This window comes from Brachycentrus maculatus, unplaced genomic scaffold, assembly GCF_059751285.1.
Source record: "Brachycentrus maculatus isolate JH-2025_06_01 unplaced genomic scaffold, ASM5975128v1 h1tg000093l, whole genome shotgun sequence".
Taxonomy (NCBI): domain Eukaryota; kingdom Metazoa; phylum Arthropoda; class Insecta; order Trichoptera; family Brachycentridae; genus Brachycentrus; species Brachycentrus maculatus.
This window is the reverse complement of record NW_028280847.1, coordinates 65377-93063: the sequence shown is the minus strand read 5'-3', so window position 1 is coordinate 93063 and position 27687 is coordinate 65377. Positions and strand designations below refer to the sequence as shown.

Below are 27687 nucleotides of genomic sequence, written 5' to 3'. Positions count from 1 at the left end.
TATATGTCACAAGAGAAACATGGTACAGGAAAGCGATGTAGAGTCTGTCTTGCATAAATGATTATTATTATTATTGCTACCATCACGCCGTTTCCCCGTAGGGGTGGGCAAAGAGGATGAAACGCCACACTCTTCTGTCTTGACATACACTTCTAGCTTCCTTCACATCATACATCTAGTCATACATGCCCTCTGATTACGCAGACTTTTGACACCAGCCGATTTTAGGTTCTAATTGATCTGATCGAGCCAAGTCTTTTTCCGCCATCCTCGTTCTTCACATTCGCCACATATACTTTCTTAATTATTCTCTCGTTATCCATTCGCTCCAAATTGATAATATTGACCAGAATAATTTGTTTATTCTGGTCAATATTAAAATAAGTTTGATAGTGGAACTTACTCGTCCACCAGGAGAAATTTATCTCCCTCGGAAGAAAGGCACTTTCCTTTGCTGGATAAACGGTCCCCCTCGATGGATATCTGTTGGATCACTCCGGACTGGAACCAGCGACCATTCCATTTTGATGGAAAAACGCACCCTGGGAACAAAATGGTAAATAAGTAAGATTGTTCTGAGACATTCACAAAAATCTATGAATAATTATGTAAAAACACATATCGTGGGTGTACTGGCAAAAAAATCGAAAATATCCAATTTCGAACTAATGATGCAGTATTATAAAGTTTTCAATGTTCTATAAACTGGCAAATAAACTAAGTAGTTTCAAATGTTATGTTTATGTGGTTTTAAAAGTAAATTAAACTTTAAGTTAAATAGCGGATATTTTATTCAGGTTGAAAGCTTTAAATAACAAGGATTATTAAAACAGGGATTTTAGAGTTGACGTTTTTTGCCAGTATACCCACGATATGAAGGTACTGTTTTGAGAAATATTGAAATTTTATTCTAATTTTTTAAATAAATAAAATAGATAAATTTAAAAATATATTTTTTAACTTTTAATAAAGCTGATTATGTTTCAGCTTTATTTTGGCAAAAAAAATACATTTTCGATTTTGATGGACAAAACCATTTTTTTAACGCCCTTATAATACAAATTTTTATGTGACCAAGATATTTCATATAACAGTTTTAATTATTGTAGTTAAAAGTGAATGTAATAAAAATAAAACAATTTTCAATAAAACTGACATAGCTACTAAATATTTTTTTATAACAGTATTGTTTTAAGGGCACTGTCAATATTTGACTGCTCAGCTTTTATTACTATAAAAATAATATATATTTATATTTAGAACTACCTGTACCCGGCCACGCATTGCTGTGGCTCGGTCTGATTAAATGGAAAGAGAGTAAAATAGAAAGCATACATTTCAAGTGTAAAACATTCAAATCTATGGAACAAAAATGTAATCGAAAACATTGAAAATGCCAAGTGACTTGATTGAAAATGCTTTCATGAAGCACCCTGTCCGCCATGCACTATTCCCATAAAAAATCCAATTTCGATTTTTTGCCTACTGCTATGCGTTTTTCCAAATTTTCATTCGTTTTATACCACATTTTTTTTTATTCAAATCGGTTGAGCCATTAGCGAGTTTCTTTATATCTGACGAACATCAATTGGTTTTTATATTATTTAGAATAATAGGATAAGAATCTAGAATAATAAATGAATAAATGGCGCTTAAAATATTATTTTTAAGTTCGGGTAGTAGAATAAATTGGTGGGAATCGCACGTGCCCAAATGTTTTTGTCAATGGACAATTAAATTTAAATAACAACCTTCGATTGATTGTAACGGGTGATCGCGTGCCTAAATGAAAAATAAACAACTTAAAATGTTTTATTTTTACCCATATAAAATATTTATGGTTAAACTATTCCATTAAAAGCGATATGGTTTAAATGCGCACAGTGAATAAATTATGAAAGAATGGTAAAATAAGTTTATGTGTCGAAAATTATATGATTTTGATGAATTTTGAATGCGAGGAAAGCCGAAAAAGTGTGCTATAAATGTTGCCGCACACTGCCTCACGCATTCAAACATTTTTTGTGCTGATTTTTTTCACTCATCTCAAATGAGTTATTTGTATTAGGTAAAGTATTACGTCATTCGATCCTCTTTGCCTTCCTCTGGGTAAGTTAAATGATCGTTAGTTAGTTCTTTAAAAAAACATATGACGAATCTGGCATTTAAATAAATCGCCGGTTAAATGCCACAGGGACACAACCCAAAAAAACTCTTTTTTCCAAAAATGGTATCTAAATCGACGATTAAGATACCATTTTTGGAATAAAGCGCTATTTTGCGTCATGGCCCTTTGGCATTTAACCAGCGAAATAATAAAAGCAGTTAAATTATAAATCATTGTTTTAAAAACGCATGTAGAGGGAATGCTTTCTGATTTATTATTATTTTTACATATTTCATTAAATACAGACAACGAATTTTATTTTATTCTCAATAAAGGATCAAATACGCAGCATTGTATACAGTATCTACTCATAACTTATACCTTTGCCTCAGTACAAATTTATAATTGAAAAATGCGAGTTTCATATAGTTTACATCGTTTCCCCAGGGTAAAACCGTCCGAAACAATACCTAATAAATTATTTACCATTTATAGAGATTAAAAGTTTTAATAACGAAACTCGATTTGAAATATTGTCAACAAATCGTATAACGAAAAAATATTGAAGTATTGGAGTTACAAGGTATTTTTAAAGTACTTTTTAAAAAGTATTTATCATAATTTACTCTGGCAAACCATGGATACAACTGTGGTCAAGAATTTGTGGGTTAGGCTATGTATGCACGTACACATGCCTCCCGAGAGCTGCCATTAAGCTTGCCCATCTTACAAATCAGGTTTCCTCCCCCCAGAACGTTTACTGGTGGCAATTCGGTGGCAGTTCTCGTCTGAACTTCGGGACGCGGACTTGACTTGGGAGGTGCAAGGGAGCTGGTAGCCGACACAAGAGCCTAGAAACGGTTTGTGGACTACATATGCTCCACATAGGGAGCTGGTGTGGATAAATAAACGAATACAAGAAAAATAAATATAAATACATGAAAATGTAATGAGAATGAAAGAGATACATAGCGGGACATTTTGATAACTGCAGATGTTGCCAGAATATGAGATAAATAATTGAAAATATAAATGACTTAAAAACTAATACGTTGCGATTCTTTTACTACGAAAAATATTTATTACACGGTTATGTTAATAAACAAATGTATTTATTTAGTTCGCTTTATTTAATGTCAGTAGCTTCGGTTAAAAATACACGTGATAAATAAAAACTAATCTGAGAGATGTCATTAGTAGTAGCAGAATTTAGAATTCGACTTAGTAAAACAAACACATGAACGGATGTTGAATGTTGACTTTACATTAATCTCTAAATCCAACTTTATGTTTTTGGTTTGGCATTAAAAATGTAGTAGATATGTTTTCTCTTCATGAAAAGTTTTCTTTAATAATTTGTTATATACCCTATTTGATTAGAGTATCGCTAATATAAACTAGTAAAAAATATATTTACGAGTATTTAAACTGAAAGCTGAACAATCAAAATTTACATAATTTTCTGATAAATGCCCTGGTATTAATTTTTATAAGCAAATAATATTATAAATTGAATTTATTTGACAAATATAAACCTTAAGATACCTAATTATAAAAATAATTATCTGATTAAGTGATCTTCTTTCAAGGCACAATGACCGAAAAAGAGGTAAGAACTACAACCGCGCTAATCGAATTGAAATGAAATGCGCTAATTTCAAAGACATATGGTGTATGTTTTATTTCTTCTTTCATTTAATAAAATAAAATAAAAATATATATTTCCTCTTTTATCGTCAAAGGATTCATTTGTTTTTTAGGGGTCTTCTGGAATATTGAATAAATGTACACCATTTAAAGCACGTAACTCATTTTAATTCGTATAATTGAAGTATGATCGTGGAACTTTAATTCGAAGCTCAATATGTTGCGTCATGGCGCCCGGCAATGCGCTTCAATGAAAATTCATCTAATCTTCCACCAACGAGGAATCGCAAATGTCACTTCAATTGCCTTGTAAACGATAAATTTATCGCATCAGTAAGCGACACTCTTAGCGGGACAATCTTATCGATCGCTCCGTGGGAAATGTGTGTACAGTAACACCTCGATATAACGGACCTCTGTTGAACAATCTTCGGATATAATAGACAAAAGATCCAGACAAGCGTATTTCTTCAAAACGTATTTAATATTTTAAACGTATTTAATATGCTTAAATTTAAGTGGCCTCGCATGTAAACAATTTTTATGGCCATGGTAATCACGTCATACGTCTATATATAACTATATTATACGCATTTTCGTAATTTAAGCGAGTTGATTAAAAAAACAGCAAACTTCAAAAGTAAAAAAAAAACAAAACTTGAATCCCCTTTTAATGCGGGATTACGGAAAGCAAGCGCAGCGATATCAAACAGCAACGTCACTTCACGACGACTCGACTGTCCAAAGACAAAAATTAGAATTTTGGTGTTTTGTATTGTTTATTTATATCTAAGTACAGCGTTCATATTTGAAAATAAATTCGTGAAAGATTTATTTTCAGTTTGGGTATTTGTGATGTATTTTTCACATCTACCTTCCCTATCCTTGCTATCCAACCCGCAGACAAGCATATAATAGAGGCTTTGCGAGTAATTCCTTTAAAAAAAGTTTTTTGATTTATTCAAAACCAATATAACGGACTTATTTTTTAAAAATATTTGACGGACACCCCCTCCCGCCAATTAGTCCGTTATATCGTGGTTTTACTGTACTTTCAAACAAAATATATATTTTTCGTGATGGCTTCATACCAAACATTTTCAGCAACCGCTTGAAATGAAAAACTACGTGGATTGGATCATTAGCATCATTGCAGTGTGCTTCATATACTTGAAATAACGTGTTTTTGGAAAATATGAACTTCTGTACTCGGTGCTAACTTTATACTTATAACGATTTTACTAGGGGACAACAGCCGTCGTGAATTGTGAATAAAGGTGTCGTTCGGGATATTCGTGTGTCTCCAATTATAATAATGGGTGCACGTTATTATCCTGAAACCTTTATGGCTCGCGATTCATTGTACTTTTTACTTAAAATGATTATATGATCAGAACACGCTCTCACCCCAACCACTTGGAGAACGGTTCCAAATATTACGTTCCTAAGGTTGTTTTTTTGCACTACAGGGAATACTAAATATTATTTGTCATATTTTTCTATATAGAATTTTGTAGCCACGTTTGTACATTGGAATATCCAATGCATGAACATAGCTATATTGGGTAGTAGTAGTTAGTAAGTATGTAGGTATTAAACTTATTTGCTAAACGAATACAGTTACTTAATATTGGTAATCACTAACTTATTAATATTTGGAGACAGTATATATATATAATTTTATGCACATAAACCTTAAACTGTATGTAACATTTTCTTAAGTTTTCGTTACGTATCATTGTTCCTAGCACATATTTTATGTACGTCATTGTAGGTTAGTCAGTGTGTATTGTGAGCTTACGGCAATAACCAACAAACTGATACATTGCTACTACTAAGTAGTAGTAGCAACTAAAACTACTGCTGTTATTTTAAAATAAGCTTATTAAAGCGGCTTATTATCTTTGTTGGCTTTGTAAACTTCTTTCTCAAGATTACTCATAATATTGCTCCAACATTTTAGTTAAATAAATAGTTTAGTTAATCTAAAACTTTTTCTGAACTTAAAATTGTAATATAGAATTTATGAAACATTAAGTCATTAATACGAATTGTTTTTACTAAGTCAGCTTTACTAAATGCTTCTAAATTTTAAATATAGATTTATTAAAGATTTTTTTATAAGGAAAGTAATTTTACCTTCAGTCTTGTGCGAGTTGGTCAAGTCGGCTTGCGCTACTAGAAGCAGTGTCAGAACCCCGAACATGATGGTGAACTGTCCCGTGGAAATCTTCAGGTTAGCGATGTTCCCTGGACGATGGCCCATCCCCACCGCCTGCCTAGTGTGCTTGCTGGGTCCCCCAGGGCGCTGGCTATAAATAGCGGTGTCCGAGTCGGCCGGTCCAGTCGGAGGTCGGCCGGGGGAGTTGGATGCCACGGTGTCGGACCTTCCACGAGCCCACAGGAAAGCCATATCTCGACTCTAACGACACTGATAAGCCACTGTCGAAATCTGTAAAAAAAAGTAACGCTGGCGTTATTTTTAAATATTTATTAAGTTTTTGATTGGTTAACTATTCTATTATTTCTTTCCAAAATCTATGAATCAAGCAATACCAAACAGAATATAACCAAAAATGTTACCAAAATTTTGAGGTAAAAAATAAATTGTAATAATATTTACATTAATTAATAAAATATCGCAGAGTTGCAACAAAAAACCCGGTATTTAATAAGAAAACCAGTCAAACGAATCCAAACGAAATTAAAAAAGTTTTTCCTGTACTACTTATAATCTATAATTAAATGTAACTTTTTTAAAAATCACTGTAAATATTTTATTATAACTTAATTATAATGTCTACCGATTTCGAAGCTAACCGCTTTTTTATCAAGACTGATTAATACTATTAATAATAAAATATTTACAGTGATTTTAAAACAAAGTTACATTTTAATTATAAAATGGAAAATCAAAAAGTTAGCGCTTCAAATATAAATTATACTTATAATCTGTTTATAATTTTTAATTCTATAACGCACGTAGTACTAACATGTAAGCTAGGTAAGACGGGTCTCGGTGCTACCTGTAACTAAAAGCAACTCATACTGTATCGGTGTTTCAGTAGAGGTGGAATACACAACACGAACAACGTTGCATATTCATTTGTTCCTCTTCCGTTTCCTGGCATTGTTGATTCGGGTATTAATGAGTAGCTGACGGGAAGCGATGGTAAATAAAGAAGCCGGCGGTTCCTAATCTAAATTGATGACTTCATATGTCCTCCCAAAATATTAACCCTAAAAGCGGTCGTTAGGGGTCGGTTGCCATCGGATCTTCACCGGCCTTTATTAATGCCGAATAAAAGGCGATTTGATTACATCCAATTAAAATCTCCCGAAAAAATCTACCAACGGGTGATGCCTTTATTGAGATATATCGGTATCTATTAATTTATGTTCAATGCTTTGTAATAAAAATAAATAAAGTGTTATGATAATTATAAAAAAAACGAAACGAGTTACGAGTTGTATTGATTGGGCTTACAGAAATTATAATTGCAATCGGAAGGTATAAAAGATATTCTCTGTATATTAGGTAGTATGTATATGAAGAAAAAAATTAACACGGTAAATTATAAAACATACGAAAATATTCCACAAAACTGTGATTTCATTACATTTTAGGTTTGAAAAACGTAAATAAAATACAAAAAAAGAGTCACGACCAATAAAAAATTGGAATAAAATATTTCAAAAATTTTTTTTTTTTCATCTTCAAAACTTAAGTATGTTTTTTTCTTTCACATAGTTGGTTTCATTTATTTATTATAAAAAATAATGAAGGAACAATGACACCCTATACATTTATAAATTTGAAAGTTATAACCTAATTACGTGCAAAACGTACATTACCTATGTATCTACATTTTTATTAAACTTACTGAACTTCAAATTAGTGAATTTTATTTAAAATAGTTTAATAGGCTTGCGCAACACCGCTTTCGCAGTCGAGAATCATCCACCAATCTAATTTCAAATTCAATTATCACACATTAAAAAAAAAACCTTCAACGATACAAATTGCAAGAATAAGCTAAATATCTATGGAGATGTAAATAGAAAGTATATTTAGGTTTTCTAGTGTGACCGAGTATAATATGCAAATTTACTAAAGGATATGGTATTGTATACATTAACGGGTCGGGATCCAAAATACGACATCACCGGTTTCCGTTTAGCAGTGCTGTCCTTCACATTGTCTTTGGATTAAGATACTGTGATTACTTTACGTGATATTGCATACATTTTGCGAAATAATTAAACAATACCTTTTCTTCAAAATGCAAAAATACCACTTTCTGCCCTGTAGCGGGTAAATATCAAGTTAAAAATATGCCGCTTTTGCTGGGATATGGTACATTTTCTGGGCATTTCGAAAACATGCACAACTGAAAATCGACGATTTTTGATATATTATGACGTTGTTGAAAGGAGTGAGCGAAATGTCAGACCGTAATAATTTAATTTTAATGACCTGATAGAATGATTATTCCGAAACCGATAGTCACGAATTAGTGTTCAATAGTGGTATAACACAAAGATGAATGCTAAGGAGAGTGTTAGGTTTGTATGTATCACATTGTGTTCGTAATGACAAGGAATAGGGAAGACATAAATTCTTGATCCCGTGTTAAGCTTGTGTCGGCTGGAGGTAAATATAAAATGTATCCAGGAATAGCTCGCATTTTTACACGTCTCGGGCGAAGTAAATTATCAGCTTGTTAAGTGTGCGCTTAGTTTGTTCGCTGCTCACTAATACACTTCTTGCCAGACAAATATGCTGCATGAAGAACATCTGTTGTCTTTTTGTCTACCGAAGAATGCTTTGTAGATAGAACAAATGACACAAAACGAGGATAATCTTAAAATAAACTCAAATGTCAATTCAGGAATATTGCAAGACGTTATAGCTCTAGCTGTAGTGGAATATGAGGGGTGTAAAATATTTATATTAAAATAATGGTACATTCGATTTCCGTACGATAAATTACTTAATACCAAGTAGACACAGACAATATGTCTAAAGGGATATTTCGAAACGGTATTCTTCTACAACTTTAACAAGAGTCTTTTTACTTACTTAGTAATTTATGTTATTAATATATACGCTTTAAAAGTAAGTGTGTCATGTATATGTTAATTATTAAATAAATTGAATATCCAACAAATACAAGACGAATGTATGAAATCTTGATAACAGTAAATAAAGGCCGTTTACAAAAAATAAAGCTTGTATCCTGAAATGCGACTTGTCTGGAAGTTCACGGCAATATAAAGAGCTATAAAAATAACTAACTTTTAGAAGTTAACCTTTTTCTTACCTTCACGGTAAAAAAAATATGAATGTGTAAATCCCATGCTGAATAAAAAACTGACTGCTCGTTCCTGGTAAAATATCGTAAACGGTAGTAACATAAAGATCGTATTGTTTTAGTAACTCTGCTCAAAGTAAATGTACAATTGATCTGAAAAGAGGCGAATCACTTTAGAGGGATCGAGGGTACTCGAGGGATCCCCAAAAGTGTGCAATTTAATTTATTTTAATTAGATTTACTAAAACAAAACGATCTTTATCAAACTAGCATTTAAGATGATTCGCAGGGAGAGAGTCGATATAACAATATTCTTTATAATCCAAGTTCACCAAAATGAATTATTGAAAACTTCATGTACCTTTCCGATCATGTTCAATCACTTCGCCCTTCTCGGGAGAGAATAAATCCTATTTCTAGACATGACACATTCATCATTCATTTCTTTTCTGCCGAAGATACCAATCTTGAAAATTCACTATCTTTAACCACTTAAAGAAACGGGTGAAATAATATTTTTATCTTTCATTAAACTATGTCCTAACTGTCCTCATATCACGCTCTCCTTCTCTCTCTCGTCTATTCTTCATCCTACTTCCCACGTTCCTTCCCTATTTTTCGCCTAACTGCAGAACTTACGTTGAATTAGGTAGTACAAATCAATGTTCTCTGCTGACGAATCGAAATAGCTCTAAAGGGTGTTGTATATACCTTAATCATTTATACTGGTTAGGTTGGTTGGAAGATATTGCTTAAGGCCGCTAATTTACAAACCCTTTGTACCTTTTTTACAAGATGCCTCTGCATATGGATGCGTAACTCGAGTTTTGAAAATTTGGGATTAGGTTAATTTACATTATATATAAATACACTGTTCTTTATTGTTATATATCAGATTGTAAAAGGCTCTTGTGCCGTATAAATAAAAAAAAAAAATAAATATATATATATATATATATATATATATATATATATATATATATATATATATATATATATATATATATATATATATAAATATACCTACGTATATTAAATGTTTAAAATGGTTGTAAAGCTCTGGAAATTAATATTAGATTTTTTAATTTACAAAAATGAAAAAACGCGATAAAAAATGTGATATCGTGAATATTTACATACATATAAGAGCGTGAGATCAAAAAACAAACAGGTGATATTATGCTATAGCTCCGGGGTGTTGCGATTATTGTCATGCATAGAAAATTTGCGAGAAAACAAAATAAGAATTTTGTTTCGGGTTATATTATAAAGGGCTGAAAGGGCGACACGCGGCGGCGGGGCGCGGGGTGATATCGAACACCCTCGGGATGAGAGGTTATTCGATTTCGGGTCGGAGAAAATTGTCTTCGATTTGAGGCTCATACTTTGTATATTTTATGTCATCATCATGGTGACCTGTGCTCTTTATTCATTCTCACTGTTTCATAAAAATATACAAAAAATAGAACAGTATTATATTAAGATGAACAATGTTTTAGCTAAAAAAAAATCATTAATAAGGTAAGTAATTTTGGTAAAATATTTAATTTTGGTAAATGATTCACACGTTATTGCAATTCACTCACTCCTTTCAACAGCGTCATATATAAAACAAACTTGATTTTTCAGGAGATCGTTTTTAAAGCTTAAAAATATAATAAAATGTATTCGAAATAAATATCAAGCCTTTTTGAACCTTTTTTGAAGGTTTTTTCACCATTTGATAAATATTGAGTATATTTAAACCAAAAATTTAACAATACCTTTTCTTCAAAATGCAAAAATAACACTTTCTGCCCTGTAGCGGGTAAATATTAAGTTAAAAATATGCCGCTTTTGCTTTTTTTGTACATTTTCAGGGCATTCCGAAAACATGCACACCTGAAAATTGACGATTTTTTATATACTTATGACGTCGTTGAAAGGAGTGAGCGAATTGTTTCTGTTTATAACGTCATTGAAAGGAAAATTTAAAGAATTTCCTTCATTAAAATTCGATTTGACAAAGTCTTCCTTTTTATTAATTTATAAATATTTAAAAAAATTCCGCCTCCATAGTGTAGCCGCACGCTCGGCTACCGTACTGGAGGTCCTGGGTTCGATTTCCAGCAAATAAATTTGAGTGATTTTTCACTCCAATATTTATTCAACATAACCCTGGACTGGTACCTGAAGCGGAGGGCTGATTACCTTTCCTTCGTGTGTTAACGATCAAGATGACACTGCGTTTATACGATGCAGTGTCCTATGCACCATCGGGTGTGGTTAAGAGTTGAAATTTAAAAAAAACTAAAACTAGTTTTTTTTACAGTCATATCTCCCGAATTACGTATATTCATGGCCCATTTCCTCTAAATAGGAGTAAGGTCGTTCACCCCGAACTCCTTCACTTACGTCATCTGAATCCTATCAAATATATTTCATTCCAATATCGGAGAATCTGGAGCGCAGAACTGATAACCGTGCCTACATATACTGTTATCGAGTTAATACCGCATCGATCCGATGAGAAACCCTATTGATTTGTTCAAATTTTTAATATAATAATATAATTGATCATATTTTAAATGACAGAATAAAACAAAACGATAAAATCAACAGGCTTCATTTTATTTTGAAGATGTGTCAGGGATGTCATTCCTGCATTTATGTAGATATTTTAGAAGTTTAGTTGTTGGATATGTAGCGATTTTATCGTATTCTCCCCCTATTTGATTCATATTTTTAAACACAATATCATAAGTACGCGTATTAACTGGAAGAATCTCGTACATTAATAATATCACAAGAATTTATATTTTTCCAATAAATGTAGGTTCATTCATATCGACGCAGGAAAGCGAAAAAACGTAAGACCTTTTTTTCATCCCATGCCTGAAAAAAAACTAAATTTTATTGTATGGCAAATCTTTAATTTTTTCATAAACGTATCATAAACGTCACAAGTTCTTCATTTTACATTACATTTGCGTCACGTCGATATCTATCAGTCATATGTATTTTCGAGTCTTGCAAAGCGGTTTTCCCTTTTTTATTACAATATATATGGGATTCCAATGAATTTATCTTGTCTCGTGCTGCCTGCGCAATGTTTTACTATATTTTGTCAACAAAAACAGAGCATCACAATACCTAAAAAATAATAATATAAAATAGGCTTAATTTGATACCTCTTTTGCGACAATAAATCAATAAACTTCCTAATTGAGTGTGATTTTGATAATGTTTATATTTTTACAAAAAAAAATCTGCAGATATTAAGAATGTATAAACCTAGTTAATGGCCGAAATTTGTATAATTAACGTTTAATGTTTAAAATAATAACCTATAAAATAATCTTGAGCAAAAAAGAGAAATAATAAAATGTGAACAAATGTGGATAATACTGATTCAGAGTTTGACCCCACGCCTTATGGAACCACCGATGTATTGCGAATCAATGTTTAATTCCGAATGCTAAATAATAAATTGCCTCGATGTCTCATTACCAAAATAAAAACTAATATTTTACGAATAAGTCATTTACGCCCCTTTCACTTTCCAGCGTCGATATCATCATATATAATAAATATGTCGAGAAAAATTGTCGCATAAATTATTTATCTATTCACGGGTTTCGATGCTTTCGTAACCACAAATACCCCCACTCTACCTTCCTCTTGTTAACCCACAACCACCCACTCTCCCCCCCCCCAGATAACGTTTGCTGGTGCTACGAAAAAGTGAGCAATTCGTGAGTCCTCGCGAGTGAATAACAAGCTTTAAAAAGAGTTTATTGTTCAAAATATGTATTTTGGAAATGCTAAATGAAACCTATTTTATTTATTGTTTCGTCATTCACTTTGTGGTAAGACACGATGAAATTGTAAATGAAAACACTTGTTTTTAACCACTTGAGTTATATTTATTTTAACGACTAGTTTCGGAAGCTACAGTTGCTTCCATTTGAACATTTATTAATTAAAAAAACTTAAATTCTAATAAAAATTTCTAAAATAATATTTTCTTTCAAAATTTTGCTTTCCATTTTTCCTTTATTCTCAAACTCCACCCCCTAACTTACCCCTCCTTCCCCTAACTTACTATCCCTCCTCTTTTACAGTACAGATACTTATTTATGCTTTAGTTTATATTTAGACCCGAAGGAAGCATCTGTAGCTTCCGAAACTAGTCGTTAAAATAAATTTAACTCAAGTGGTAAAAAACAAGTGTTTCATTTACAATTTTAAATGAAAATTTAACTTTATGATTTTTTTTATCAGAAAATTTATGAATGGAAACTAATAAAATTAATTATACAATAGTTTGAATTATAATGAGTCCCTATTGTATGGATAGGCAGGTATGTCCACACTCTCTCCTTCTAATACATATGTATGTAAAATTAAAGGCATATTTTTAATACGAAGACATCAAGCCGACACACGGAGGACTCGTATATATATATATATATATATATATATATATATATATATATATATATATATATATATATATATATATATATATATATATATATATATATATAAATATATATATTTATGTAAGGTACCTCGCTTCTCCCCGTTCGCGTTCCTTACAAATGTGTCTATCCAGAGAAGTAATCCTCTATGGCTTAAACGCCTTACAGGAATAAAAAGTTGACGGTACGCCGGCGGATATACGGCCCCCTTCGGGGAAGGTATCCCCTAACTTGTTGGTTTCTCGAGACCCGAGAGTTGATAGCCCCAGCCAGGCCGCCTGTCACTTGCCATCCATCCGCGGCGGTGGCGAGGACTCGTAATCTCGCCCGCACATGCCCGCTGTACCAAGTGCTAATGAACATATCCATCCACATTCTATGTACAGTTCATTCTCTATTTACCGGCATCTACGAGTAATCTAATCTTGGGGTATTTTGAAATACTCATTCTATGTTTACCGGCATCTTTGTAATCTTTGGGTATTTTGAATAAGTTTTTGAAATACTCATTCTCTGTACCGGCATGTATGTAATCATATTCTTTATTTACCGGCATCTATGTAATCTTTGGGTATTTTGAACTAGTTTTTGAAGTACAAATTGTGTATTTATCGGCATCTATGTACATAATCATATTATTTATTCACCGACATCTATGTAATCTTTGGATACATTGTATTAGTTTCTGAAATAGTACATATTATATCTATCCTCTTAGTAGATAAATATTTAGCATATTTTCTTCACCGATATTTTCAATGGCAAAAGAAACCCCTCTGTTTTTTGTTCGCCATATCACATATTTATTACTAACACAAATCTGTATTTTCCAATGTGCTTTAATTTTAACTAGGTGTAGATTACCTTACCTAACCATACATTACAAAAAAGATTAATGATACATAAGATATCAAAAAGAATTGGTTTAAACTTTTGAATGAGTTAACGTGTTATAGTATTGACGACTAAATGTTTTAATAATAATGTAAATATATTGCCAAACTCTCTGGACGGCAGTATGTAGAATGTAGACCAATATAGAACTAGTCATGTTAATACTTGGTCAAAGTTACAGGATTAAGGTGTAGAGAGAACTGAAAATAAAACTTCATTTCCAAGTCCCATACTTGTATACAAAGGGTTGTTAGGTTTTATCAACAGGATCAAAGTTGTATATAGGTATTGCGTCGTGGTGCGGTGAGGTTTACAAACTTTTTTGGTTAATTCGTTTTTAATAATGGCCAAACACGTACGAGAACAAAATTACCTATTCCGTGGGGTGTGACCCGAATCGAGACAGAATTAAACACATATACTCGTAATATTTTGTTGGTTGTCGAACTAATCATAAAATTTGTAGCTTTTATGTTACCGGAAAACGAATAATGTTTTAACGGAAAATTTAACAATATACAATATGAGGCAAGCGATAGAGTATTTTACGAAAATGGCGCTATAGAAATTATACAAATTTATTATTGTTATTATTATGATATCAAACATAAATAAAATATTTAAAATACATGTGATATATGTAATTTAACGGCGTGGTTTAGGTCATACGTTCGTCTCACTGAATTAAACATATTTATTCGATTATTTACGAAGCTTTCGTTTATTTGATTTTTAGGTTGAAGATAAGAAGAAATTCTTTATTTAAGATTGATTTAATTCTTTATTTATGTACAACGGGAGATTTTCTTTTCTCATAGCAAAATACTTACATAAACAGCAAATTGTTTTTATTAATTTGAGGAGGAATCGTCTGGAAATATTGTAAGAGTAATGAGTACTGAATTAATTTAATATATTTTTTCAGATTTTGTTATCCGGAGAATAATAAAACTGTGTTATGAATTAGAACAAAATGAAAAATACACAATCACTGATGAGTTCCGGAGGCTCCTAACACATTCCTGGATCTGATGAGAGCTACATTTTAGGAACTAAGTAGAGAAAATAATAGTTGAAAAAGTGAAGACTGGAAATCTCGGATTACTGAAGTTGGATCAGGTCTATTAGTTATAATTAAAAAAAATGGCAGGCTCAAAATATGTAAAATTATGAAATCATCGAAAAAAACGGAATAATAAAAATTATTGGGTTTTTTAAAGTATATTTAATTGACGTGATAGTCAAAAATTTATTTTAGATTACAAAATATGTGTAAATTGTATAATAATATTCTATTTGGATGCAAATGTATTTCAAAACGTTGAAAAATACTCACAGTAATGGAAAACAAATGCACAATAATATTTTAAGGTACCTACCTAACATATTTTCCCAAGTCTGAATCGAAACCTTTTACAATTCAGTATCTACCCCTATACATCCACCGAGAATCTGTAAAGAACCCCTCAATCTTGAGATCACATACCTACAAAGTAAACAGATACACGTATGTACCTATAATATTACTATTATTTATTCCGCTCCTATCTTCACACAAGTTCACGTTCGGACGATTCAAAAAAATCCCTATATCACCGCTCCCCCTCAAATTTATATGTATGAATAATCAATTTCTCTTTGGGTGTTTGGAGAGGATTTATATATTCAATCGGGCATATATAAGGATATTTCACATATAAATGTTATACTTGGAAGTAGAAGTGAGTCCTTGCTTGAAATATACTTTACTGAGGGGTGTTTTTTAAAAGGGAAAAACTAAGATTAAAGCTAAGGATTAGAGATGTGACTAATTGATAACTCTTACTTTTTCGGTTACCCGATTGGGCTGGTATTCGTTACCTTTTCATGGTTTTTATTTCTTTCTAGCTTAAGTTTTTAATTTCGATTTTCAATTTTATTTAAATTTTTGTAATTTTTATTTTAGAATCTGTTTTCACCAAGTAAAATCAATATTAAAATTGGATAGATTCACAAAGCGACTGCTGAATCAATTAATAATGTTTTTTATGGCTAATTGAAAAATATATTTGGGGTTTACGTAATATGCAACCTAATTGTGTTGTGATTGGTGCGATTAACTTTAAGTGATCGGACACAAAAAACAAATTAATTAACGACTTAATTTTAAAAGGTCATAAATCAATTCGATTTTAATTCGATCACCCACATCCGTGAATGTGCGGATATAACGTATAGCTGCACATAATATCGTAACAGCATAGGTGTCCGTTTATCACAAAAACGATATTGCAAAAAAGGGACGATATCACGACGAAATAAAAAAAAACAAAATCTCATCATATTTTTAAGGCGATATTAAAAAAAATACGTATAATACATTGCTCTGTTATGCGTGTTTTGTTTTATATCATATTTTATTTTTAAATTTTTAAAAGTGTATTGGCTACTTTGCATGTTATATCGCGTAAAAAATAACGAAACTTGCGTTAAAACATTAATATGATTTTATATTTTATGCGATTTATTTGATGGAGGAAAAATGGTAAATTCGGCACAAAGTTTGAATAATAAAGACAGGTTAAAAATGGTTTCAATTTAGTTTTAATATATGAAACAGTACACAAATATTATTTGTTCGTAAAATACTTAAAAACTCATGTATTACACCAAGCTAAGCCTGAAAATTCACTGTGTCAACAACTGTAAGTCACTGTGATAACAAGCTGTTAATTATTTTAAAATCAAATAATAAACTACTCAAGTTTAATTATTCACCGCAGGATATTTATCGAAATGCGACATTATGCGAGTACCTACTTCATTATTGTCCTGTTCGTTTATTTCCTTACCCAAGGACAAAAGAATCTCACAGGAAGTGCGGTGAGCTCATGTGTGTAAAGCAGCCACCATCTGAATATGTATTAAGGTTTTAACTAGAATATTAAGTAACTTATTTATTTGATTATTCATTTTCACCTGCCGCAAGCAGCTGCCTATAAGGTTTTATTATGAATATGGGCACAACTTTACATACCTCAGTTGATCATTTAATATGGGTACACAACTTAACATAGCTCAGTTGATAATTTTGATTTTAAGAATTGATATCAACTACTTATCGTAGTCTTTGGGGTCATAACGTGTTATGGTATAATCTAAAGGGAGATCAAATTATTTATACCTACATATATGTACTAAATACCGTTAATATCATAAATTAAAAGTAAATATGTAACTGGTTGAGATCAAATGCTTATTTACATTAAATGTTTTTAAAAAATTATTTGAATTAATTACATTAGTTTTACGATACATGAATTTTGACGGTTTTCGCTGCATTTTTGATCTGATCAAAAACTAAAAATATAGACAGTAAAAACATAACAACATTAAAAAAATATAATTTTCTCAAATGAAAACATTTTTATTTGTGCTACTCCTCCAGTCTACAAACCGATTAATACTACTCAGGTTTATTGGGGTTCTAATGTACATATTCGTGAATTTGAGGATTTATTATTATTATTGTGGAATAATTTAATTCGATGTGGTGAACTTGGAAACGATCGTGAGGAAGAATTGTGATCTGATGAAGCGATGTCATCAAGACTGACACAGGGCTCGAATTCCCGGAAGCCTTATGGGAGGTAGGAACCACTTCAAATGGAGAGAGGCCATCCAACGAGCGTTCAACAGCCATGGAGTACTGCCATCCAAGAAAAAAATCTGAATTTTTGTCTTTTGATGTACCTATTAATAAAAAATGAACAATTTAACCGATTTGGTGAATATATTATATGAATACGAGTGTAGATATAGTAGAAATGTGCTATTAAAGGGTGTAAGGTTTTGTTACACGTTCAGTCGCATGAATCGTTATGCGCGAAGAAATTTCACTTAAAAAAAACAGGGACAAAAAAGTTAAAAACAGTTAAAACTTTTGTTATAACGTAGAAATGCCGCGGGCGCGGGTGTGAAATAAGAACCGAAAGATAGCAGAAAGTTCGAGAAACAGACGCATACTCCTATCTTGATTTGCGGTGACGAATCGCTTCCAGCCCTATTTCAAGTTTCCATTGTTCTTATACCATTAACTAAATCTTTGAAGAGAAACTGATAAGAAAAAAAACATCGCAATCAACAAGGGGTAACAAGGGTTCTAGCATTAAATACAAATAATAAAAATTTTGGACATTAAAAAAAATATTGAAAAATCCCGTGTAGATTTACACCGATTTAGATCATTACAAGTTGACATATAAAAAATATTTTTCTCTTTTTCTAACGGTTAAATCTTTTATAAATTAATGATAATTGTTTGATTGTTATGTGGGTCCATTTGGACCAATCTTTAAATAGAGTAAGCCATCTTTGCAGCACAATACATATGTAAGAATGTCTAGAATGTTAGTTGTATACATCTATACATATCCATGACATTACATCTTTCTTTTCACAATTGATAAAGTAACGTATATCGTCATTAATAATGAAAGTAATTAAGTCATATACCCGCATCCGTCTCGCATGATTACACTCCGCTTTAATTTAAGGTTAAAGTCGTTTCATACAAGACACTTTTTAGGAATTTATACATTGCACTTTACTTACAATTTTAAACACAGACACATTGGGTTTTAAGTTGTTCATTTATTATCATAACTTTTATTTTGAATTCTAACGAACTTGCTGATAATGATACCGGCATTGATAATTTTATAGCATCAAAAAAATATATCTGCATCAGCCATCGGTTGATCAGAGATCACTGTATTTCAGAGCAAATTTAAAAAAAGGCTAGTACAAAAAGGGTAACCGAAATTTTATTCACTGGTCAAAAAGCGCAATACCTCAATCTACCTGTTATTTTAATTTGATTTTACTTAAGTATAACAGATTCTATAAAAAATGAGAGGCAAATCACAAATTTAAAGAGTGGTTGGATATATCTGCTACAGAAGTGGACTGCGTTTAAGCAACCTGTACCATCTTATGGGTTTATTCTCGAGCAGGGGTTGGTTGACTGAATCGACTACTTGAACAAACGAAAATCCGACGACCAGGGACTACTACCGGTCAATCCTCGTAGGAAGTTGATAGAAAAGAGAGGAGTAAGGTAATCCTTTCACAACTTATGTAGACTCTCTGTAGGTACTTCCTGGTTTGTTAAAAATACAATATTTATAATACAGTAGTACACATTAGAATCCTACCCATAGCGAGTCAAATTAAAACAGTCACACATATATATATATATATATATATATATATATATATATATATATATATATATATATATATATATATATATATATATATATATATATATATATATATATATATATATATATATATATATAATCCAGATTTTGTGAACAAGCATTTGGACACACTCAAAATTTTGTGAATAAATTATCTGGTCAAATTATAAGCTTAAATAATAAAAATTAAAATGTTATTTTCTGGCGTTTCTCATGTGTGTGATTATAATCCAGGATTCGGACCTCACGTACTAATAAAAGAGTTTCTTCTCAGTAAATAGCTTCTTTTCATCTAAACAATAGATGCCTCTAGTGAAATTTTAGTGATTCAAGAACAATGTTTCAAAATTGGTTCATATATATAGAAGTTCCAAGAATTTGAGTAGTGTGGTTGTCAATAATAGGTAGAATTGGTGAATGTTACACGTGTGTAAAGTGATCACTTAAAGCAGCCTATAACGGTCGTCAGCCACGTAAATGCCCAGACTTCCAAATCCTTCTTCATCTTTGATGAGATGTCAAAATATAAAATAAAAATACTTTACCAACATATATCATAATCTATTTTTTTTTCTTCCTATTAACTCAGTATTGTAGATAGATCTATTGACGGAAAAGTGTAAATAAACATAATATAATATCGAATAAATGACTTCTTCGGAGATATATTGTTACTGGCCACTTAAGGAACTATGCTGTATATGGAGACCATTATGGTTTTGTCACAAATTATAATGGATAAGGTTTGATTGTTATGGTGATTAAGTCATCAATAATGATTATACGAACAAGTATGAAATATTGCATACAGTAAAAAAGTGTATATATAACCGGTTAAAATTATGTTTTTTCGTAATATATGGAAAAATCCGATGTAGTACTTTATATTATACAAAAACAAAACTACAATATTTTACAATAACATATGTATTATAATATTGTCCGCTTCTGTAGTGTAATGGTCAGCACGCTCGGCTACCGTTCTGGAGGCCCCGGGTTCGATTTCCAGGGGGGGGGGGGGTAAATAAAATAAGTGATTATTTCACACGAATATTTATTTAATAAAACCCTGGACTGGTACCTGAAGCGGAGGGCTGATCACGGTTTCTTCATTTGTTAATGATCAAGATATCACTGCGTTTATATAATGCAGTGCCCTATGCACCATTGGGGTGCGGATAAGGGTTTGAAGAAGAAGAAGATATTATTGTATATTGTTTATGAACGACTGTCCAACGACAAAGTGATATATATATGTTAACGTTAACAAACCTGCACCTGCGGTTTAACGTTTCCGTATTATCATTTTAATGTCGGGCTCTTGTTTTTTTTGTTTCAAATTTTGTTAACACATTTTTGTTGTTGTTTCAAATTACAAGCAAAAAAAGTATGCGAAATTTCATATCGATTACATTCAGGATACCCAAACGGTTCGAAAATCGCACAATTTGCAAAATTTCAAACCGTTTGGGCATCCTTGTTGTACACAGGAAATTCTCAGTAAAATTTGGACAATTCCTAAAAAGTATCGTAAAATTGGAAAGAAAAAACATTTAGAATTTCATTTAATTACCAGTTTGCCGATGTTGCAGCATGAATAAAAAAATAGTGTTACGTTTCAAATGCAAAGTATTCGAATTAATAAAAAAATATATATTGTACGAAAATACTAAAATTAAATTATTTTGCTAACACATGTCTACTGAAATTTTAAAATAAAAAATAATCGCATTTAAAAATAACATTTACATGTTCGAAGGCGTAAAAAACTCTAAAACATTTTTTTATTTTTTTTTATTAACAAACATTGTATACACAAATTGTACATTAATTTTATTTAAAAGAACAATTATTAACATATTTAAAAAAAAAATTGCAGAGACCCCCCACCAAGTCACCTTGTGTGTCTTGTCAGTGGAGTTCTTTTTACAAACATTTTTTTCATTGAGAGAGAAAAAAATAAAATAAACTATTTTACAATTTTCGTAGAAACTCTTGATCATTTATTTACCCATTCTTTTATTTTGCCTTTGTTCCATATTTTATTTTGACCTCTCACCTCCGTCGGCAACAAATTTAAAACGTTTGGAACGTATATTGAAGTGAAGATAAGAATCATTTTATTAGTCGATCGTGAAAAAAACAATTATTGAAACACATCGCAAAAAGGATTGTAACCCTCGAATTACAATATATAAGATAAATTAAGAGAATTGAGGCAAAATCGCGATATTTTTTGGATGATTCTCGTATATCCATACCTGAAGTCAATCAAGTGGAAGATTGTGATTCGTTCATCTCCATTTTTTTACATCTATCATATACTTATACGAGTATATATGTTTATCATTTTTTAATACAAATTTAAATTTAACTCGTCATTATATGTATATATATAAACGAGTACATAGATACATATGTACCTATACAAGCGGTCTATATAATCGGTACGTAATTGCCTATAGAAGACTGAATAAATTAATTCAACAAACTGGTAACAGAAAATATCGGAATTTAAGACCTTCAATCATCTGAAAATAACTGTCATTAATAATTCCACGAATCCTACGTAATTGGTATCCATCGCTTGTTAAATGCCACTTGGTACGAGAAGGTTCATAGTAATATATGGTGTTACATGTAAAAAATATTTTGGTCAAAAACTTATATGGGCGCGGACGGATCTTGTTTTTCGTATCTGTATCTGTTTTATAATGATTACTTAAAGCATCGAATGGGTATATCGCGAAATCTCTATTTCATACACAATAAATACAGGATAATGCATTAGTCTAGTTAAAAAATAAATATGCCTAGTGTAAACGTTCTGTTACTGGGCTCCTTACGCGAGGGTTGTTGGCGACTTCTTTTCGCGACAAATAAGAATTCTCTTTACAGATTCAGTTTTCTTTAAATTCCATTTATTGCTAATTACCTTCTGTTTTATAGATTCTAGGATGTAGGAGTGGAATATTATGGATACAAATGACGTGAGTGAAGGAGCCCAGGCTGAAGGATATTACTGCTATATGTGAAATAAAATGGAAAATCAGTAGATAAAAAGGGTAATAGAAGCAATGGGTAGCGGACTCTGAGATGCATGCATACTTGTATTCGTACTGGCTTAAGTTACATACTGGGATACTGGTAATTAGTTTCTTGTGGGGAACTTTGTAGAAGCCAAGATTTCATTGTTCTTGGTATTTTTAAATAAAGGTTATATGTAATATTAACATTTTCCATTTTAAAAATAATTTTAAAAAGTACATGTAATCCAAACAGAGAAAATCCTATGGCAATATATTGAATATCATGAAGCAAACGGATCCTACAAGGTATGACTATTCCAGGAGCTCAAAATCATCATGACTTCATTCTTTAGGTTTTTCAAAGCAGAACACGTGTGAACTAAGATCATTTTTGATGGCATTCAAATGTGGAGCTCCATAATTTGCCGTTTTTTGTTGCTTTCGTTTTAACACTAGCAACTGTATGTTGTTTCAAAAGGGACAACAATTAATATCTGAAACGATTACTGTAACGCGACTAGTCAAAAATTATATAGTAATAATAATAATAATAAATCCCTTACCGCACCCCAATGGTGCATAGGGCACTGCTTCATATAAATGCAGTGTTATCTCGATCGATTACACATGAAGGAAAGGTGATCAGCCCTCCACTTCAGGTACCAGTCCAGTGTAATATTGAATAAATATTAGAGTGAAAAAAACACTTTTATTTATTAAACACCCCTGGGAATCGAACCCGGGACCTCCAGAACGGTAGGCGAGCATGCTGACCATTACACTACGGAGGCGGACAAATATAAAAATACTATTCAATTTAAAAAAAAGTCATTTAAGCCGTACTCAAGTAGCAATGTAACTACGACTATGTGTATAGTTATAATATATATTATAAACCATATAAAAATCATAAAAATTAAATAAATATTATTTTGTAGACAATTGTCTAGTTTGTCAATGTAGATCACCATCAAGTTTGATGGTGATAATTTATTTTCGACAGGTTTCTTTTGATTCATACCGTTTTTGTGGAAAAATTAACACAAGGGACACATTTAGGGGGTAAGAGAAGCGGGGACACTTCCAGGATACAAAATACTTTAAAAAAAAGTCAAAAATCAAAACTAATAATTTTATTTAGAGGTTTGACCTGATACATGCTTAATTCGAATATGGCTCGAGCTGCAGGTTGGGACATATTAGTTAAATTTTACTGTATTAATTTAATCAGTAACTAATTTGGTATTTTGATTACAAAGTAAAATAAGTTAATATCATAATATATTTAAATCAAAATGGTCTGGAAGGAAAATTAATTGATAGTAGCTGCTGGTCAGTTTATGTATGTATGTACTCGGTTGGTTAATAAATCATACAGCCAATTCATGTGTAAATTGGTAAGTAATTAAAAAAAACAACGTCCAATAAAAAACAATTTATAGACCGTTTATGTATTCTCGTGATTTATTATTGTTTACTGAGGAAATTATCAAATAGATACTGTCCATTTATGAAATCATTAATAACCGTTTATGAAATTAAGGTATTTACTTAATTATTAGTTGCTTTTATATTGTTAGAAATCATGTATAAAAAGAGTTTGTAAAAATCTATCGATGTTACCAACATTTTTAATGTGTTGTCAATTTTGACAGATAAGACATTGTGGAATCAAGGTACGCAATGTTAATAAATAACATACAAAGGTAAGTATTTTTAAATAGCATATAATTACTTACATAATAATTCTCAAATATTCCTAGTTACACGTTGCAGTCCTCTAAATGTAGTCAGAAATCAATATTATGATATAATACATTCCTGCATAAAAATGGCAAGGCGTATTATGTTTCGAATTACATTCCCTCGCACGATACCCTTGTAATTTCATATAATTGATACAAACGTCGCAGAGGAACAATCATTTCAGAAAAGTAAATGTATTTTTTACACTTACCTCAGTCACTCGAACTAACATGGTGATGGACGCTCGTAATTTATTATGTCGTCACAAGTTGGAAAAATAATAATTGTCCGCCATAATAAATAACTAACACTGTAGTAATCTAAGGGTTGGTTGGTGGTAGGGCTAGCCAGTAATCAGTTCTCACTATAAACCATTATCAATAGAAGTTTAGGTTAACTAGCAACAACTAAATACGACGAATTTTCAATGAAAATCACACATAAACCAAATAAATACGGCGACTTAATCGTATTCACGGCAAATAATAAACCACCAAATTCAATACATTGTAATATACGACTAGCGATTCAAATAATTACTCGACCATACAACTCGTACAGTACAATAATAAAGGGCTTTGTGTACTAGGATTTAAAAGGAGGAATCACATTATTTTATTGCTTGAATATATTAATTACACTTAGATTATTTAATTTTTTAAGTCGCGGTTCACATTGTCGCGTCGTCCAGTTTTGGTTTTGAAGTTATGTACACCGCGGCACCTCGGATTAGTACTCGCGACCGGTTTACAAACACCTAGCACTGGGAATAATTATTACGATATTCCGGACGCTGACTGGCACAACGCTTCAGGAACGATCACAACCGAGAACAACACAAATAATCTGGCCGCGGGTATATACATTACACTCGAGTAGAATGTAGAATCCCAGAATGTGATACGGGAGATTATTTCTACATTCGAGACGGCGCACCGTCCTTTGACATATTATTCCGAGTGTCCGTAAAAAATACTGCGGGATAAAGAAGACAAAAATACTAAAGCACGTTAGTCGGTTACTACTCGCTTTCGTACATAACCCCTACCAAGCCACAGAAATTCACCCCTTGTAAGAATACAATGCGCGGTATCGTTAAACGCGCGTTAGAAAAAAGATCCAAATTATTTTTAAAAAAATCTCTTAGAAAATTTCGTTATTGGAAAGAAACGCCTTGTTTTAAATTTATTATCACTTTTTGTAATTTCAAATTTCAAAAATTATTTATTTTGGCGGTATATTCCAAGTATACAAATCTTCAAAGAAAAATAACTGAATATAATTCGGAGGGATCAAGATTTGTTAAAGATTTCTCAACAGTGATGATAGCGAAATATTTTTTGGCGTTTCTTGGAAAGTGAAAAATTCATACCTACATAAGTAAAGGATCAGGTTGGTTACGTGGCTCATTTTTTTCACAGAAAATACATTAATGTTTAAAAAAAAGTATTTTAAATTTGAGAAAACATTTCAACAAAATTCGAGTATTAAGGCAATTTGGATATTTAACCATGGATGGAATGGCGAATGTTACACACTGAATACAGTGAGCACTAAAATCGACCAATGTAAGAACTGGCACACATATTTTATTCACAAAAGCGTTTTCGTCTCGGTTAAGATCTCTATAAAAAATATATGTTAGTGATTCTGAACGAATCATATTTAACGATAGAAACTGCGCAGTTTTATTCTCAATATATTTCATACCGTTAATGCAATACTGCAAATATTTTACTAGTCACAAAGTCATAGTCTTGTACTTAGGATTTAAACCGACCATAAATAATATTGGGGACCAACAGCTGAATTTTTCTTAAAGTAACGAAGAAACCTAATATTGCGAATCCTTACGAGAAATCCAGGTACAATATTAGTATGATACTAGGAGTGTGAGGTGCGATATAACATGCAAGATTACTGTTAATTCGATTTAATCCTTTGAAAAATACTGAAAAGTCTCTTTTAGGACAGACGTATTAGATTTTTTTTGTAAGTTTTTTTTCTTCTATCTGTTACTAAATTGATATTTAATTCGTAAAAATAAAAGTTTGTATTAATATTCTTACGCACACTCAAAGTTGCCGAACGGGGAAGAATTCATTCTGCATTTATATATCGCTCTAGTGAGACATGTATACATTGTGTATCTCTTTCTATAGTTCGATACCGCCACAAGTGGCGCACTCCATGTTAAAGTGTGGAACTATTCGTGATCCTAGGTCCTTGTCATCATATTCAAACTGATTCCCGCAAATTAATAATAATGTAAAAAATACGTTTGTAAGAGACAGAAGTGACAGTCTAAATACAGTCTATTTATTACATATATACTAGTGACAAATAATTAAAATGATTGATTTAGATTAGTTCTCTATTTTACGGAATACACAAACATTGTATTTTTTTTTAATATGAAACCGATAAACGATATAGAAATGCGAAGTGACACACGTTTTTAAAAAAAAAAAGATTATGCTGAAATTCAGCATAGGGAAAAAAATTGCAATACCGTATTGTTATTTTTTTTAAGTTGCGTATTCGTTATTATAAAAAAAATACTTCACCCTCTGCAAATTTTCTCACGTGTTCAATCTTTTCTGAAAGTGTTCTTGTTTAACTTTGTCGTTTTGTCAATAGATGACACTATACGCTTTTACAAGAATTTAAAGCTCGGCTAGCAACATATAAAAGCTGTACAATCCTCGCTATTATCTCTGTTCAATGAACAATATCCAAAATTGAGAAACTATTAATACTTGATTTCATATTATTCTCAATTAGAATTATCTGCCCCTGCCTGAGATGGTTTAAAATAATATATTTTAAATATAGGTGTACCTAATTGTATATTTTTCTTAGCACATCAAACCTGTTAGTTACTTGGTGCTAAATTCCAAGTTATACTAATGTGTCATTTTTAGTAGTGTGCTAAAAATTAAAAGTGTAATAAAAATATGTTAAAAGGAGGTACGAATAATAAAAAACGGTATATTTTTTAAATCATAAAAATAGCATGCGAGTATAACAGCATGTATAATATATTAATATTTTTACAAGATAATAAAATCCGTGATTTTTTAAATATCGCTCACTCCTTTCAAGAACGTCGAAAATCAAAAATTGTCTATTTTCAATTGTGCATGTTTTCGGAATGCCCAGAAAATGTACTATATCCCAGCAAAAGAGGGATATTTTCAACTTAATATTTACCCGCTACAGGGCAGAAAGTGTTGTTTTTGC

At 31.4% G+C, this 27687-nt stretch overlaps 1 protein-coding gene across 1 annotated transcript in view; it reads right to left on the bottom strand.

Annotated features, from left to right (window-relative positions):
* Nucleotides 1–25483, bottom strand: part of LOC148310466 (uncharacterized) — a 33735-nt gene extending 8252 nt beyond the window's left edge. The window contains exons 1-3 of the mRNA XM_088258383.1: nt 24656–25483; nt 5894–6206; nt 404–542 (exon numbers count right to left, since the gene is read on the bottom strand). Coding sequence (XP_088114509.1) covers nt 404–542; nt 5894–6167 — 413 coding nt within the window. The 5' untranslated portion in view covers nt 6168–6206; nt 24656–25483. The remainder of the gene's footprint in view (nt 1–403; nt 543–5893; nt 6207–24655) is intronic.
* Nucleotides 25484–27687: the final 2204 nt, after the last annotated feature.